This window comes from Drosophila elegans, unplaced genomic scaffold (assembly GCF_018152505.1).
Source record: "Drosophila elegans isolate 14027-0461.03 unplaced genomic scaffold, ASM1815250v1 contig_208, whole genome shotgun sequence".
NCBI lineage: Eukaryota > Metazoa > Arthropoda > Insecta > Diptera > Drosophilidae > Drosophila > Drosophila elegans.
In genome coordinates, this window is record NW_024545578.1 from 1,136,632 (window position 1) to 1,154,160 (window position 17,529).

General features: G+C 39.0%; 2 protein-coding genes across 5 annotated transcripts; both read left to right on the forward strand.

The window, feature by feature from the left end:
• The first annotated feature begins 626 nt into the window (after positions 1–626).
• Positions 627–11,969, forward strand: LOC108146311 (zinc finger and SCAN domain-containing protein 21). Of its 4 annotated transcripts, none has more exons than XM_017272269.2 (3): positions 627–900; positions 2,910–3,996; positions 6,673–11,969. In XM_017272269.2, exons 2-3 carry the CDS (start codon positions 3,486–3,488, stop codon positions 8,022–8,024), a joined length of 1,863 nt encoding a protein of 620 aa, XP_017127758.1. In that variant the 5' UTR covers positions 627–900; positions 2,910–3,485; the 3' UTR covers positions 8,025–11,969. The 4 variants fall into 4 exon arrangements, with proteins under 4 accessions (XP_017127758.1, XP_017127760.1, XP_017127759.1 ...); XM_017272271.2 differs by having other exon boundaries at positions 644–660; XM_017272270.2 differs by lacking the exon at positions 627–900 and adding an exon at positions 1,382–1,612.
• Positions 11,970–14,051: 2,082 nt separating this feature from the next.
• LOC108146546 lies at positions 14,052–15,525 on the forward strand. The gene is made up of 3 exons (XM_017272590.2): positions 14,052–14,232; positions 14,568–14,692; positions 15,290–15,525. The coding sequence occupies exons 1-3, from the start codon at positions 14,145–14,147 to the stop codon at positions 15,419–15,421; spliced, it is 345 nt and encodes a 114-aa protein (XP_017128079.1). The 5' UTR covers positions 14,052–14,144; the 3' UTR covers positions 15,422–15,525.
• Positions 15,526–17,529: the final 2,004 nt, after the last annotated feature.

The following is a 17,529-nucleotide window of genomic DNA, read 5'->3' on the forward strand; positions in this document are numbered from 1 at the left end:
CCCCGGCTTTTCGGGTTTCTATGGAAGGTACTTGTTCCCGGTTTTGCGGCCCCCTGTGGCTCAACCCCTCACCACCCTCTCTCGATTCCAAATGCGGTGCTGTTGCATAATTTTCGGCAATCCACAAGTGTGTGTGGCACGAGTTCCTGCCAGGATATGTTCTTTTGCGATAGTATTTGTGACTCGTTGCTTGTAGTTTGCGAGAAATATCACAAAAATATGGAGAAACTGCGCAGTCGCTTTGCATATACTCTCTTGGGGTTGTTGCATGTTTTTGGGTGTTTTTTGTTTGGGCGGCTAGGGTTTGGTGTTGCTGGCTACTTGTTGTGTCTTTGTGTGGGATCTATATATTATATTAATGGCTAGCCAATAAATCATGGAAATATGGCCCAAGCTTTAGGATCTTTTGCCGGGGATTATGGGAAGGGCCTACCAAACCGTAAAAACTTTACCACTAGGCCACAAACCCACCCCCTGGCCACCGAAAATAACACCCTCTTTTAGTGGTGTGCGTTGGTGTTGACCCGAAATCACGCACACTCGCTGTAAATCACACACATATATATAGATTTCTATATATATATGTATATGCTGTATGGCAAACTGAGCGGCAGAGCCAGCGAAAAGCTGCGAATGCCAAGCGCACAGTAGAAGGGAGTGGTACGTCAAAAACTGACGCACAGCGGCAGGCCAAACAAGTCCATAGTTTAATATAGCCAAGCACAATACCGCACCACAATAATATAAACTGTAAAATACATAAAACAAAAGTCCAGAAACTTACGTGACCAAGTGCAAAACAGCAAAAAAAATGAAGGAAAATCTATAACTATAATACGAAAACGAAAAGAGCAAACTGTCAGTGCGTGTGTGAAAAAAACAAGCCACAAATCAGAGCGAGTACGAGAGTTTCCCACTATATCATATCATATAACCGCTATAGATGTATGCCTGTTTTGTTCGTAGAGCTAAAACTAAACAGGAAACTCAACTTAAATTACAAAACCAATTTATGCATGATTTGATTTTAGTGTTGCATGTGACAATGTGATATATTGCATATAGATTCTTTGTATGTGTGTGTATAAGTCGCTGCAGCTGCAAAGTATGCAATAAAAATCTCGCATTGTTTATGTGCAGCAGGAGAAAGAGAAACCGAGAGAGTTCGAAAAGAGAGAGAGAGAGAGAAAGCAAGAAGGAGGTGAAAGGGGGTGGTACAGTGAGGTAGGCTAAGGCAACCAACAGTTGACTATTTGTTGCATGTACTCGCTATTAGGATTTCTAGTAACGAGTTCGCAAGCTCCAACGAGTGCGCCGTATTATCTTTCTTTCTCCAGTTCTCTCTCTCCTCACAAAAAAACCTCTCTCTGAGAGTTTCACCGTTCAATTTCGATTCACAAAACATTCGACAAGTGCAGAGTGAACAAGTTGTTGTTGCTAAAAACAACGAGCGGAAAAAAAGAGGAAAATTTATAGGATTTTCCAAAAACCGCAAGCATAAACCATTACCTAATAATATATTCAACATGTGATACGACTAAACCAAATACATGCAAGCATTTGCAAGGATTATATGCGTGGGATAATACCCATTGAGTTCTGTAGAACCTCGGTTAGTGCATTTCCTAAACAATGGCAGCGAGTGTATGCGCCATTTTTAAACGTGGGATAGGGATAGATAGTTTCGGTGTGCGTGCGTGTGCGCCACCTTCCAATGGAAGCTTTTCCGCCCAGAACCTACCCCTCCCACCGCTCCCTCCACCGTTTCCCACAGAAAATGAACTGCCAGTCCATGTACAAACCATGCAATTTAGTGCAAAAAGTATAACAATTTATCAATTAAGTGTAATCAAGTGTTGCAAATTTTCCCCAACCCTCTTGGCAAAATCAACCACCACCCCCTCGTCGGAAAAGTGTGCTCCCCTCTGTTGATTGCACAGCGGTTTCTGCATTTATAATGTAAATATTATGACTACCAGCCAACTGCAGGAACTTGTTTACAATTTTCGCACTTTAATCGCCGTTTAAATTATGCAATTTAGTTGTCTGCTTTCTTTTTTCGAGTGCAAGGCGTTTGGAAAGTGGTGGAGTGTGCAGTTAATGGTTGCCATAGAGTATTTACCTGCGATTTATGGGGTAGCGATACGGCAAGGTAGTCTAATGGGCTATCAGGAATTGCTAAGGGAGTTCCAGAAACGATTTCTTGCTTTTTATGGGTTCAGAAAACTAAGGAGTTCAAGTTTATAAAAAAGCGAACATTTAAGACTGTCATATACGATTCTTTCAAATTTACAATTTAAAACATTGATTGATTAGAATACATTTTCTTTGAATGAAATAACGGTTGTATCCCACCAAATTGAATTTATCTAAATTTATATTTTTCCAAATACTAAATACTTTGTTCTGCTGTTTTTAGAAACTAGAGCTTTTAAACTTGACTCACAATTTGTATTTAGAATTATTTCTACTTGCTTTTTTTCGCTATTGCTATTTTGTGCATTTGCAAAAATTTATAGCAAATAAATATTTATGTCAGTAAATATGTATTAATAATATTAATTTTAATTTAAAATACTTGAGTAAAGTGTTGTTTTTAAAACTATAGCTCCTTTAACTTGAACCACAGCAATAATTTTTATTTTTAAATTTTTGCTGCTTTATATATACTTTATCTTGTATATTTTTGAATACATTTTTTTATAGTATGAGTAAAGCATTAAATAACGCTTCCACCAGCGAACATTCATTTTAATAAGCAGCATGTTTCGAAGACCCACCATTGTCTTTGTCCCTTAAAAGCCAAACAACTATTATTTGCATGTAAATGTGACAGAGTCTTTGTGCACAGTCTTACCGGTAAGGTAAATAAGTGGAATTTAATGTACCTGTATTTCCATTACTTGCAGAACAGGAAGGGCAACGCAACAACGAACGCCAAATACCTTCAATTGCGGAGATAGCCGGGCTTATGAGTTATATGAAACAAGCTGCCAAGCGGATGTGGATCTAAAAGGGATTTCTTGAAGGGGGCAGGAGGATGCCAGGCAGCCGGCGAGCCAAAGGGCACAAAATTGCAACATCCGCAACTTCGGGGACTTCGAGGACTTTGAATCAAAGCTGAAGGAGCAACCGCAGCAATATACTCTCAAGGCAACTCATGTCAATGTCAAAGTTGAAGTAGAAGAGGGCCAAAAGGACGGACAGCTACTGCTATATAGCTATAAAAGCAAAAGCATTTTAAACTGCAGATGACAAAGAAGGTTGTGCTACATCTACATAGTAAATACAAAACAAATTTAAGCGTAAGAAACCCCAAAAACCACACACCCACGGCCCGAAAAACCCAAACCCCAAAACGAAAACCAAAACCTAGACCAAAATAAACAGTGAGCGAACAAGTGGACGGGGAATCCCCGGATTTTCGAACTGGCAAAGGAAGGCATACGGTTCCGGATACGGTGACCCGTTTTGCAGGCTGCAAAATGTCCGTGGACTTTATACTGCCCAATCGCAACAAGATCCAAACGATTGCCTATGCAAGTGCCAGCAAGAAATATGTGGCTGGATCCCATTTGGCATTGGGTTCGACAGCAGCAGGATCAGGATCGGGATCGGGATCAGGAGCTGACTTGCAGAGCTGGCGACGCCCAAAGCCCAGGACCTCGGGAAAACTGAAGCTGGAGGAGAAGTCCAGCCCAGTGACTGCTGCCAGTTCGGTGCTAAGAAATGCCAATGGAAATGGCCTGGCAAATGGTGGCGGAAAATCACCACTCAAATCGCTGGCCAAGAGATCCTCACGCTCGGTTCTTAGACGGGAAATCATCGATCTGGACGAAGAGGAGGGCGAGGAGCAAGAGGATCAGCTATGCGAGCATCTGGAGTGGTCGGCCGCCCAGTCCCTGGTCCAGATGAACTCCTCCAAACAAGAAAAGCAGCGGCGAGCGGGAACTACGGCTTCTCCTGCAACTGTGGCAGCGCCAATTTCCACCTCAGGTAAGTTTTTTTTATACATTCTCCAAAGCTGATTTGGGGGAAATATTTGATTTCAAATATATTTGAGATTTTTTGTTTAATATAAACATTTTAAAGTATCTAATTTGATTTAAGGAAGGCAAATCTTATACGATATTTAAAAAGCAATTCTGTTTTTTTTAGCTTCCCAAACCTTTTAATATCCACAATGGGAAAAGATCAAAAAGCTTAAGTCCCTTTCTCTTTTATTTAAGTTTAAATATTATTATTTATGAAGTGTTTTTAATGATTTATTTGTTTGTTTTGAAAGGTAGTTTTCCTGGTCTTGAGAGTTTTAAAAACAGTTTTTAATTTAGATATATTTCCATTAGATATATTTTAAAATATTTTAATTAACTTGGACATTATGAGAAATCCTATTGTATTATAAAATATTTCATTGGAAACTTTAGTATCTTTAATTATGAATCTACTTTTTTTAATTTTTGTCTTAATTTCAAGTAAAGCTTTTTGTATTTAACTGACTAATTTGACATTCTAAATAACTGTTTTTTGTTTAGACATGGTAAGAAATACTTTTGTGTTGAAAAATATTTCTTGGATGCTTTAATTTCTTCAACACTACATCTACGTTCTAAATTTGTCTTTTCTTTACATTTTCTTGAGTTGCAAAAGCTGTTTTCTTCTCTGTGTAGCTATTGTTCCATTTGTGAGACCTGCCAACCACTTCGTAGCCCCCCGGAATCCACCCCACCTGCACCCCCCGTAAAAGTTGCGTCACAACAATGTGAACAGGTGGCTGCGACAATTTGTGTGTGCTGGACTGGCTGGTTGGTGTATTTATTTTTAGTAGCCTGGTTCCGATGATCCCACTCCACTCCACTCCGTCATCGAAAGCCAGCGGCACTTCCAACCATTTTATGGCCACCCACTTGGCCAGCGTCCTTCAACCGCGCTGGGGGGTCACCACTGGTGACCCCACACACAGCCCCCGTTCTCCATTTCACATTTCGCATTTCCCTTCTCCATTTGGAACACTCCACTGTGAGCGCTCGTGTTTGACATTGTCGCCGTTAGCTAATCTTTTTAGCGTATGTTGGCATTTTCCATGTTTGCGCTTGCCTTCTTGTCGATGTCGTTGCTTGTTGCTCTTGAATGAAGGGAAAAGCATGGGAAAGTGCTGGGGAAAATCGGGTGGAAAAGCTGAAGAAGAAGCAAATGCAAACAAGCGGCATTGACTGCCGTTGGCAGGGGGTGGCTTGGGTGGTAGGGAGGCTTGGTTTGGCTTAGGAGGTCGTCATATCGATTGAGGAACTCGGAACGTAACAGGTCAGCCGCAGTGGAGAAGGGACACAATGCGTCAGCCCCAGCTTCAGTCCCATAAAATGCCAAAATGTGCATTTATGGTTACTGCTTTCTCTGCCTTTATGATTCCTTTTGGTAGTCCTTTGTGGAATATGACTTGCAATCGGCACACGCACCCTAAGAACATACATATTTACATTAGAACGAGCTTGCAAGAGGGCACACAAAAAATACTCAGTTTTAATGAAGACAGTCTGAAGGAGCTAAAGGTTTCAGGTTTCAACCTTTGAGGTCTACAGGTGGGAACTTAACAAACAGAAAGAGGGCAGAGGAATATAAAGTAAGATACAGGCACCAATTAAAATCAGGGGTGTTTAGCAAGTACCTATGTATTTTATTTACCGGACTAAAAATAACACATTCTATTTCTTATGTACGCATAGTTTTAAGTACTTTAGTTATTATTGTTCTTTAATTTTACATAAGTCTTCTAACCAAGTTTTATAAATGTATGTCTTGTTTACTGTATGCATGGTTTTTATACTTTTAATAATAAATATGATGCTTACGCTAATGACTTTTAATTGAATACATTTTATTATTTTATTACTTTATTTCTTGTGCTTTATTGTTTAATATTGTTTCCTTAAGTTGATTAAGACCAAACATAAAATGTATTAATCCTGCTTTTGTAAACCAAAAATTGGTTTCAAATTCTTTTGGCTCAATAAATATATGTACTTAGTTTTATATTTTTTGTTTTCTTATTTTTGCATAATCCACAAAGGTTACTTTGGTGTTTTTAGGTACTTTTTACCTTTTTCAATCGAGTCCTAACCAATTTATTGGTATTAAAATCAATCAACCCTATTTAATCAAATTGATTTTAAGCTGATTCCTTTCCGTCGTTTCCAAATGTCGAAGCTCACAGTTTATTAGGAAAATCTGTAACTGGTCAGCCTGTAAAATCAACAAGTCGTTTTGACAATTATTTAATTTGATTAGAGACAATTTATTTTTTATTTTGATCTGCTTGTGATGTTAAAGATTAACTTCCATGCCCCTGGATTGCAAATCTTTGGTAATTCTAAGCTGATTCCATTCCACCGTTTCGAAATGTCGAAGCTCACAGTTGATGAGGCAGCCCTGGTCGGCATGCTGATCCCTGGTCAATAATGACAATCCTGTAAATGGTCAGTCTGATAAATCAACAAGTGTCTTTGACATTTATGACGTTTGGAGGTTAAGTTTATTTTTGATTTCCTGAGCTTGTGTCGTGAAAGATGAACTTTACGGATAATGATGAATCGATGCCCCTCGACTGTTAGTTTTTGTATGAGTTTGCGGCTATTTTTCGGGTAATAAACCTTAGTATCTATCTCACAAAAACAGTATCGCTGCGCCGTCCAGTGGGAAGAGCTCCGGCGGAGGATGGCAAGGTGATTTTCTACGCCCCGCCCGCCAGCGCCAGTGGATCGCCCCGCCAGCCGGAGCCGGTGACCTTGAAGCGGGAGCGGGACAGGGAGCGTGAGAGGGAGAGGGAGAGAGAGCAGGATAGGGAGCGGGACAGAGTGAGGACAGAGCAACAAGTGGCCGCCTCGATTTACCGCGGTCGCAGTGTCGAGGAAACGGAAGCGGCCCACGATTTGCTCTCCCTCTCGCAGAGCCTGCCGCCCCTGATCCCGCCCTGCGTGGTGACCATCATGAAGCAGGAACAGGAGCAGCAGCTCCGCTCCCCGGAAATCCACGAGATATCGAACAGCGCTTCCAGCCGATCGCCCCAGTCGACCATCCGGTTCATAGGCAGCAGCTCCTACGACCTGATGAACGGCTCCTCGGAGGCGGCCAACAACTGCTCGCCCCTGACGCCGCCGAACTCGGACCACAGCTCCGACGTGGACATAGACATGTCTTCCTCCTCCGAATCGGGCCTGCAGCAGTGGGGCAAGCCGCAGAATCAGCAACGGGCCTCGGCCCTCAAGATGTGCCTCAACATGCTGGATGGCCGGACCAAGGCGAGCCGGGCGGCCAATGTGGGCAAGCAGGAGAGGGACAAACAGGAGGACAAACTGGTGCAGCAGCCGCGGCCCAAGAGTGCCCAGAGCAATGCCTCCTCCTCGGGCGGTAATACGGTGGCATCGGAACCCCCTGAGGCACCAACAGCCACTGGCTCCTCGGGCAGTGGGGAGAACTATGCCAAGCGGAAGAGGGGCTGCTACAAGTGCTGCGAGTGTGGCAAGCAGTATGCCACCTCCTCGAATCTCTCACGCCACAAGCAGACGCACCGCTCCCTGGACTCGCAGTCGGCCAAGAAGTGCAATACCTGTGGCAAGGCCTATGTGTCCATGCCCGCCCTGGCCATGCACTTGCTCACGCACAAGCTTTCGCACAGCTGCGACATTTGCGGTAAACTCTTCTCGCGGCCTTGGCTGCTCCAAGGTCACCTGCGATCCCACACCGGCGAGAAGCCCTATGCCTGTGTGCATTGCGGCAAAGCCTTCGCCGATCGCTCCAATCTGCGGGCTCACATGCAAACCCATTCGGGGGACAAGAACTTCAAGTGCCATCGCTGCAACAAGACCTTTGCCCTCAAATCGTACCTCAACAAGCATCTGGAATCGGCCTGTCTGCGGGACACAGGGGCCATTGATCAGGGCAAGGGCTTGGGCGAGGATGAGGATGATCTGGAGGGCGACGATCTACTGGACAGCGATGAGAACAGCCAAGACATTGTGGTGGCCTAGGAACTCGGACAAGCAACCATCTCCTGCCCGCAACTATGATACTTTACACCAGAACCCTATAAGCAATACTCGAGCACCCTTATCAAATTAATACTAAAAACAAAAAAAAAAAACTAAATAAGAATTAAAAACAAACAAAATCTAGTCTAGAATTCGGCTTATACTAGCGGAGTAGTACGTTAAACAGAAGGCAAGATGATGATGATGAAAACTGGATCTCAACTCAATAGAATCTTCTTCAAGCAGTTATATACACACACTTATATATCTACTCACTTATAATCTCTCTGAACTTTCCCCAAAAAATCTCTCCAAGTTGCAACTTTTACGGAACGTAGATTGTGGGAGGCAAAAGAAACAAAGCAAAAAACAAAAGGTTTGAGAAGGAAATCCAAAACGTAACTTATAGTAAAAATCTGACACAACGAATATTATGGAACATAAGTAGAAATTCTATATATACACAGATCAAATAAGCATTATATACAGAAGAAGGATGAGGAGGAGGAGCGAAAAAGAAGAAATATGAAGGGAATGGCAAATTATATGTATACATATGAACTAAATGATTAATACCTAGCGAGCAGAACCAATTTGCATGTTTTTTGGTAAATATCTACTTTTAGGCATCGTTTTAGGGCTCTAGAGTTTATATACACCCCCAGCAACACACTCACCACTAACCCCCACTCACCTAGATATTTAGTCCGAGTCGGAGCTCAGTTCAAGTCTTAGCAAACTAATCAATTAGTGAACTTATAGCACTTCCCGCAACTCCCTATATATCTCACTTTCTCTCGCTCTTAGACTCTTTTTAACCAATAACTCAATGATCAAGTTTAGCAATCGGAAACCGGATATACATATATAGTGACGATCGATGAGGGCTGAACCATTTTAACCGCTGCGGCAACTTTACACTCTAACCAAGTTTAAGATGAGATTACTTCCATATTATGCTCTAACTCGATAAACAGAAAACTACTTCAATTACTTAGAAATGATTAAAATTAATGAGAAAACAATTTAGAAACATATCACAAGGACAATACTTAACATAAATAAATACATTCAAAGTATGGAAGGAAAGTGTGTGGATGATGGAAGAAGCGACCCAATTAAGACCCCAATTCTCATACACAAGCAACAAAGTACTTACGAAATAGTTATTTTATTACTAGCATTAGAACCCCATGATGATTCGTGTACATACATATACATAATTGCAAGTTTAAAAACAATTTTATACAAGAAACTACCCCCGTACCCGCGACCCCTCGAGCTTTGGCCCAGCCAAAGGTTTCCAAAAACAAAAAGGATATACTCCAAGAAAGGATATGCTCGCATGTAGATGCGAGTATCCTTGAAGTTCTGGGAAGTCGAAATAAGTTGACGAAACGATGATGATAGACGTAGAAGACGCACTTGTAAAACAAATGATAACTAAAAGCAATTCCAAAGTTAAGTGACATAGTTTTTAACGAACAAAAAAAAACCAAAAAATACAAAAACTTGTAATTCTATTTAAAACCAAAAATCGAGAACTATTGATATATACACAAAACATGTATTTATTTTACGCGTAGTTTTTATTCCGAAACCATAACCAAAAATGGCAAACAAAAAACCGAAAGAGTAAACTTGAAAACAATTTAATTAAATTGTCAATTACAATTATTTCATAATTTAGAAATTGAAATGAACGAGGCGAACGGCGATAGAGGTTATTTTTTAAAGCATATATATACACATGAATATATTACAAAATAAATAAATATATTTAAAAGAGGCAGTTTTATATCGAAATTAATAATAGTAAATGCAAAGTAACAACAAAATATTGAAAACCATTCGAACTTAATTATACAACGAGCAAGAAACCATTAATTATAAACCCCGCCCCCTCCACACACACACTCACACATACGCCCACAATTTTATAGCAACAATGCAGATTATTACATCGTACTCTACATACGTGCGCGCCATGTAGATAACCAAGTAGCGCCGCATGTCGCAAGTAAAAAAGCAGAAAATTCTGAAAAAGCTGAAAAAAAGCAGAATATCGGGGCAGATTTAGAATTTAGACCAGAGAGTGCTATGCGCATTGTTTATAGGGCCATAGTTCGAAATCGTGTTTATGCATGGCTTTATTGATGATTATTGATAGCGTTTTAAATAGCATTAAATGCCTATATACACATAAGCAAACTAAAAAAAAAAAAAAACAAACAAAAAACCGAAGAAAATCTGAAAAAAAACGTATATAAGAAATTCCATTGAACAGTAGTGGTAACAATTATGTGATTTGCAATTTTACATTCAAAATATATATGAAATAATTACGAATATAAATAGATTATATATTGAGGCGAGCGTTTAATTGATTTATTTATGAGTAAGATTTATTTATACACATTATACACCACAAAAAAAAATCGAGAAACAAACAAAATGACAAAAAAGTAAAAATAAGCAGAACGTGGATGGATTAAGTAGAGGCGAAGCAAAAAATATTTTTACACAGAAACCTTGTTTTATACACGCGGCAAATTGAATCCCAAAATCGTAAAACCCCAAGCCACACCTGCAAAAATTAATTAGAGCCCCACTGAAACACTTTTAAAACAGACGTGCAGCTGTGCTCCCGATTTCACTTTTTTATTTAATTTTTAAAATATTGAAAAAATAAATATTGAAAAAAAAAAAATAAATAAATGCTTCCTTCTTTGATTCACGACGTACTTTTATCAGACTTGAACTTTAATAAGAAAGGGAAATCGAGAACTCGAGCTGTTAAACACCGACACCAATAATTTCAAGTTCAATGACACCAATTCAATCTTTATTATTATACAATAAATGAAAGGGCGGCAGAAATCGAACATGGTGAGATATTTTATAAAATGAACGATTAATAACGTAAAGATATTAATTTATATATTCATATATTAGAGATGCAAAAAGACTTGAACAGTTATATACATTTAAAATTGCAATATATTGTATACTTCATCAAAAAAATTATATACATACATACCGGCATATATATGCAACCACGTATATAAGTAAACATATTTAACTTATTTATATAAATGCTTACAGCGAACCGTAAACATATACATCATAAACCGAATCTCAATTTTTCCAATGCAAGACGAATAGGAATCCCTCAAGTACATAACTCAAGATCAATTCAAGTATATACTCAATGACCAGGAATATATAGCTAAAAAGATATATAATTAATACTACTAAGTATGCAATACAATGCCACGCCCACTTCCTGGATGGCAGGCAGCGATTTTAAGGCGCTGCCCGTAGGTGATTTCACAGATTTTTCCTTTTGATACTTAGCATTTGTTCTTGTTCTACTTTTAGTTAGAGAATGTTCAACTAGTTTCAGCTTTCGTAGGAGTTAAATAATCGACTTTAAAGAATGTGACACACACACAAAACAGCAACAACAGCAAAAACAAGAACACCTAGATGAACAGCAGCTATACTAATCTAATAACCCCGTAACCCCCGCACACACACGCTCTATTAGACACTAACCGACATTCTACAGACATACCCACATGCATAACCGTGCGATTTTATGGCAAATATGTAGAGCATATAACCTATTATATCCCAAAGAAAGCTAATCCATTCTTAAATTAATATACACGCGAGTAACCGGAGAAAGCGAAGCGAATAGAATCGAATCGAGAGGAATCACAGAAGAATTCATTATGGAAATACGTGACAACAAACAAAAAATGAAACAAACAAAGTAAAACCAAACCATAACAAGATCCAAAAAAAAAACGCATGCCACGATTGAGACGAAGGAATATAAATTAGAATCATAGTTATTAAAGCTACACCCACACACTAGTGCAGCCATGTAACTATTTTTAGAGCCTCGGAAATAAACATACATAAAATACATAAAAATATTAAATAAACGACAGAGAAAACAAAAATTGCTGAGAAGCTGTTTTCATTGGAATGTGGTTTTAAAGTAAGTATAATGTGAAAATATAGTTTACATTTAAGTAATTCTTAATATTCTTTTAGAAGTAGTGCCTAATCCTAAAAGTTCTTTATTATACACTAAAATTGTAAATACTGAAAAATAAAATTGTAATATTTTATTGGCTTTATTTTAGGTCATGACAAAGACCTATAAAATTTAATTTAGTTATTTATCATAGTATACATTCTATTTATATACAGAATAACAATTAAATATATAAATATACATAGGAATAGAAATAGAAATATAACTATTTAAAAACAAAAAAGTCTCTAAATATAAATATAATATAAATATAAATATAAGATGACCTAACCTTAAATTAATGCTACCCCATTAAACCATCGAACTTCACTTAATGTTAATTTAATGGACCATAGAAAACACGCATTAAAAGTGCCTGGCTATCCACAAACATTTCGCCCTAAAAGTTGAGGGCATGTTGAAGGTGGGACTAGTAGTTGCCTTGTTTTATGGGCGAATTACACTGCAACTAATAAACTATGCATCGCTGATTCAATTCAATTGGTGGAGCTGCACGGCTAGCTTCGTCAACAAACATTTGGGTGCACATATAGCACAATATAGTACAATGCTGTACTTGAGCATTATATCGGAATCTGGAGGGGCGCTGGCATATAGGACACACAGAGCAGACAAGTGCCTCGTCATGTGGAGTGTGTTTAAATGAAATTGCTTGATTCGGCATAAACATATTTACTCTGTTGAATATTTGCCCAACAATTTGATTCGCAATCGGAGGGTACACGATGTGAAATGCCGAAATCAAAATGGAATTGTATCAAGGACGCGGAACAATCGAGGCGGGCAAACACACACAAGTTCAGGAGGCCACCTCCCAGTCCTTCACTTGCATTCAATGGCGTAATCGCAGGCAGATACGAGTACTTGTATTCCGATTTCCGCCGGTGCAGTACAAGCAATCTACCCAGCCATCCATCCATCCATCCATCCAGCCATCCAGCCATCCACCCGCGGCATTTCATCCACAGATGTCAGCAATTTCTCGATTTGAATACTCAACAAAAACGAAAGTGGGCAAACAATTCAAAGGAGAGTGTGGAGCAAAAAATAACAGGCACAGGGCGCAAAAAAGACGAACCTCGAACCTCTTCGCGCAAATGGCTTCTCTAACGACCCAATTAATTTGAAACAAGTTGAAAAAAAAGAATAACGTTTGAATTTGAGGAACAGAACAGAGCACAGTGTGGAGGAGTGGTAAGAGTGGAACGCCACAGGCCACTAAATGCTAGGTTAGAACCCATCCCCCGTTGCCGCTTTTCAAAACCCACCCACCCCTCAACACCAAACTCCACCAATTGCCGCAGAACCCAAAGCTTTTTATATGCCCCACCACAGCTTGAAAAGTTCGCCGACAGCTTCATTACCAGCCATCATCGGAGCCATCATCATTCCGCTGCTGTTGCCAATGCACTGAAAAGAAAAAGGGTGTATGAATGAGGTTGCTACGATTTGTATTACGCAGTAAGCCTTAAAATTGTCTTTAGTTTGTTAAGACAATGTATTTTAATTAAAATCAAATAAGCAAAAACATTTCTCGTATGACAAAAATAAAGTAGATAAATTAGATAAGTAAATTTAATACCGTTTTTAGTTTAAAACCTACTTTAAGTTGACCAAAATTACGAAAAATGGGCATTAGAAAGTTTAGATTAGCCAACAGAGTCTTTAAAATCGTACAATTCTTCTATAAAGTATTTATACACGCATATTAAGCATGATTTTAATCAAAGACAAGTACTCTAAATAAAACCAATATTACCTTTATAGTAAGCAATGTACCTTCTAAAGTAAAAAAAAAATCTTAAATAATTTATTTGTAGAATTATTTAAGTAAGATTGTGCTGTAAACCCCATGTTAGTCTTTTTTTTTCTGCGTGCTGTGATGCTGCTACCCATGAGTAATTGGCCCGGCAAAAGTTTGCTGGAGTCGAGTCGGATTTAAGCTTGGCTGCCGGCCGATCTAGCCTGAGTCTCGAGTCTGGAGTCGCGACGATCGCAGATCGCAGTCCGAAATAAAATCGCGAGAAATTCACAATTAAACAGCCATAGCCATGGTCAAGACATCTGCCTGCCTGGGAAATAGCATCTTGCTAGGTCTTCTAGTATTCCTAGTACTCGGAATTTTCACATTCACCGAGGGTAAGTATTCGGGCTAAAAAATGATTTATTTTGAACGAGCCTTAAGCAATTCATATTTATGGCACATCTGCTTGAAATATTCACGGCTATTGTTTTGGGATGAGAGCCGAAACAGGTTTTCGAGCGCCAGAACCGCAAATCAGAGGCGTAGTTTCGCAGGGGATCTTTTGGGGCTTTGGCTCTCGGCTCGTTAGTCATAATTACGCTTTGTCGTGATTCAAGGCTTCCGGGTGGTGTATGTCATAGCCAAGGCGGTCGAGATTAACCAGCTGATAGGGAAACAGCAAACAGCAACGGCTACATAATTTAATGGCGTGTAATTAAAATCTCCCCAGCGGCCCCCTACCAGGAGTTGGAGCCCCGCAAAGGTCATGTTCCCGTCTATATACGACATGGCGATGAGCCACTAAGTGAAATCCATTCCGGACTGGCCGAGGCCTTCAAGGAGGGACAGTCCAAGGTAAGTCCAGGAAAACTCTTTTATTACTATTATTTTCTTACTATTTTATTTTAAATGGTCAATAATTTATTTGATAGTCATATTGTAGGAACCTCAATAATATAATATATAAATGGGTATGATAAATTGGTAAACTATAAACTTTTGTTCAACCGTAGAGCTTAAATAAACTTACATTGTTGAATAAATTCGAGGAATTGCCTTAAGTGTTATAGAAATTATAAATGCATTTTTGTTCAACTGTTGAAAAGCCAGAAAGTTTATAGCTTGTGTTATTTAGTAATGCTTTTAACATCGGTTGAAAGAATTTCCGGTTGCGAGAAAATCTTTTTAAAAGACTTAACTTCAGGGAGCAGCGCAAACGATTTTTTACTATTTTAAATCTCATGTATAAACAATTTTTGGTTGCTTTGTTATGGTTTTAAAATTAAAAATTTAATGGTTTCAGTTTAGTAAATACGATTTTTCCTTTTAAAATCAGATTTATAAAATCTGGCAAAAACATAACTTAATAAAATCAAATTATGACAAGTGGTAACCCAGGGGTTAATTGTCCATCGATTTAAGGACAGTCTTTCACTATTTTCTAACCCACAGAGTTTGGTCACCGACGCGCCCCAGGCAGAAACTACGAACCCACCAGCCACATCTGATTCTCCTGCTCCATCCAGCTCAACGGTTTCGGATATAGCCAGCTTTGAGACCATCAAAGCGATGTTGTCCGAATAATACAATTGAATAATACATTACATAAAAGGCCTTGAGGTCTAGAGACAAAATGAGATGGAAAATTTAAATTATTTTAAAACAAAATAAATACACTTACGAGAGAATCATGCAACAACGTAAATATTAATATAAGCTGTAAGACATATGCGAATATGTTTTTATTTAATAACTTATAATCATAATGGTCCCTTATTTTTCAGAAAATTGTAATTTATGAGGCTATTTTAGAAAGAAAGTTTTCTGATTCGGCTTTATTTAGCTTAAACTAGTTAATGATATAATTTTGTTTTTAAACCAAATTGATTCATTTTGTTTATTCAATTACAAAACTAAACGCAGAAGGTTCTGACCCCGTCATTAAGTAAACTTAAAAGTCTTTTGCAACTTAATTATTTGTATAATTTACAAAATTACCAGCCAAGTTAAGTCGCTTTAAACGATCCCATTCCCATTGCCATACCAATTCCCATTCTCATTCCCATGCCAAAGTTCGTCACCAGTCGGGACTCGTGTGTCCTGTCTGTCTGGCGCGTTTAAATGAATTTCTGGGGACCCAAGCTCGTTAAGAGCTGCGCAAGTTTCACACATTCAATGGAAATTATTCGGTCCTTTTGGGTTTCGCTCGTCTCGTCCGTCGCCTGAAATCGCCTTAGAGCTTTGTGTGTGATTTACTTGTTGTGCCCATTAGGGAGTGGCGGACGGCAGCCGAGAAAATGCAGGAAGCTGTGGCGCAAACGTTTGTAATTAATATAATGGCAACGGCCTGTGCCGAGTAAAACTCCAAAATGGCCTACACACGTTGCGGTTCGCCTTTTTTTTGGGGGAATGGGAATGGGAATCCTTGGTGATTGGGGCGATCACAAATTGTTGTTTCATTGTCTCTCCTTCGGCCCGGCTGTCTAACGAGCAATAAAACTAAATACATACACATAAAGTTAATTATAAAAGGGCAAAGGAAAGTGGAAGGTCCCAGACTACAGACTATTGAGCTGTAGGATGCAAGTGATGGATTAACCAAGATGGAGTGTCCTTTCGCGGAGTGTGGGTGATTTTATCTGCAGACGGAATCGGGCTGCAATCAAGAGGGCATTAAAAGGAAGGCAAAAATACGAGTTTAAGTGTAGAAAAACCTCGAAAAAAAAAATAAAAGGCTAAGAAAAGAAAAGAAAGCAAACGAGAAAAACCCCAAAAGAAATGCCAAATGCCACAAAAAAGCGACGAAAACTATGCGTAGTAAAAGCGAATTTTATGGAGCATCCTCGTTTAAGAAACAGCTCCTGAATTTAAATTTCCTTGCGTTTCGTATTCGCATTGGCACTCGTATATACGTATATTACGTATACGTATATTTGCACACAGAGGCTGCCAGGTCCGTGTTCTTGTATCATTGTGTGCGTTCGAGCGCATTCAACCTCAAAATGAATAATTGCATATGCTTCAATGATTTGCGACTTTATTCGAGCACAAGCACAAGCTTCTCGCAAGCTGCCAATACTTTAAAGCCACCTCTTCTTCGCACCGAGTTAAAGGCCGAAAGTTCAATTGCATTTGCAAATAGCGTTAGCAGAATGAAAATAAGAATGAGAATGAAGACCATCCGGGCTAATTTGAGAATTGCTCGGCTTAATTGCGTGGCACTTAAACAATAATCAAGTTAACGGTTATGCCAGCGATAATCGCCATTTTTACACCAATGCCAATACTAAGGATTATTGGCTGCCCATTAACAGGAGCAGCAATTCCGATCCGAGTACCCCATGCCACGCCCCTAATTTCGATTTCGTCCAACCCAACGACACTTGTGCACTGTGGAAAAGGTTTTCACCTGAAAATATGCTGGATTGCAGATAGGCCAAGGCTTTAAATAATACTTAAAAGTTGTACTATCTTTATATTTTGTTGGGTCATGTACCTCTAAATAAATGAATTTATGATACATTTCTTTAAAGTGAATGTTGGATCAAGTACAACTTAAATTTCTAGTTTCCTTATTGGTTGATACTATTGTTAATACTTAGAAATAAAAATATCGAACAAAACGTATTTCAAAAGCCATTTAAGTTATTTTAAGTTACGTAGCCCATATAATGGTAATGGTAATTTCACTA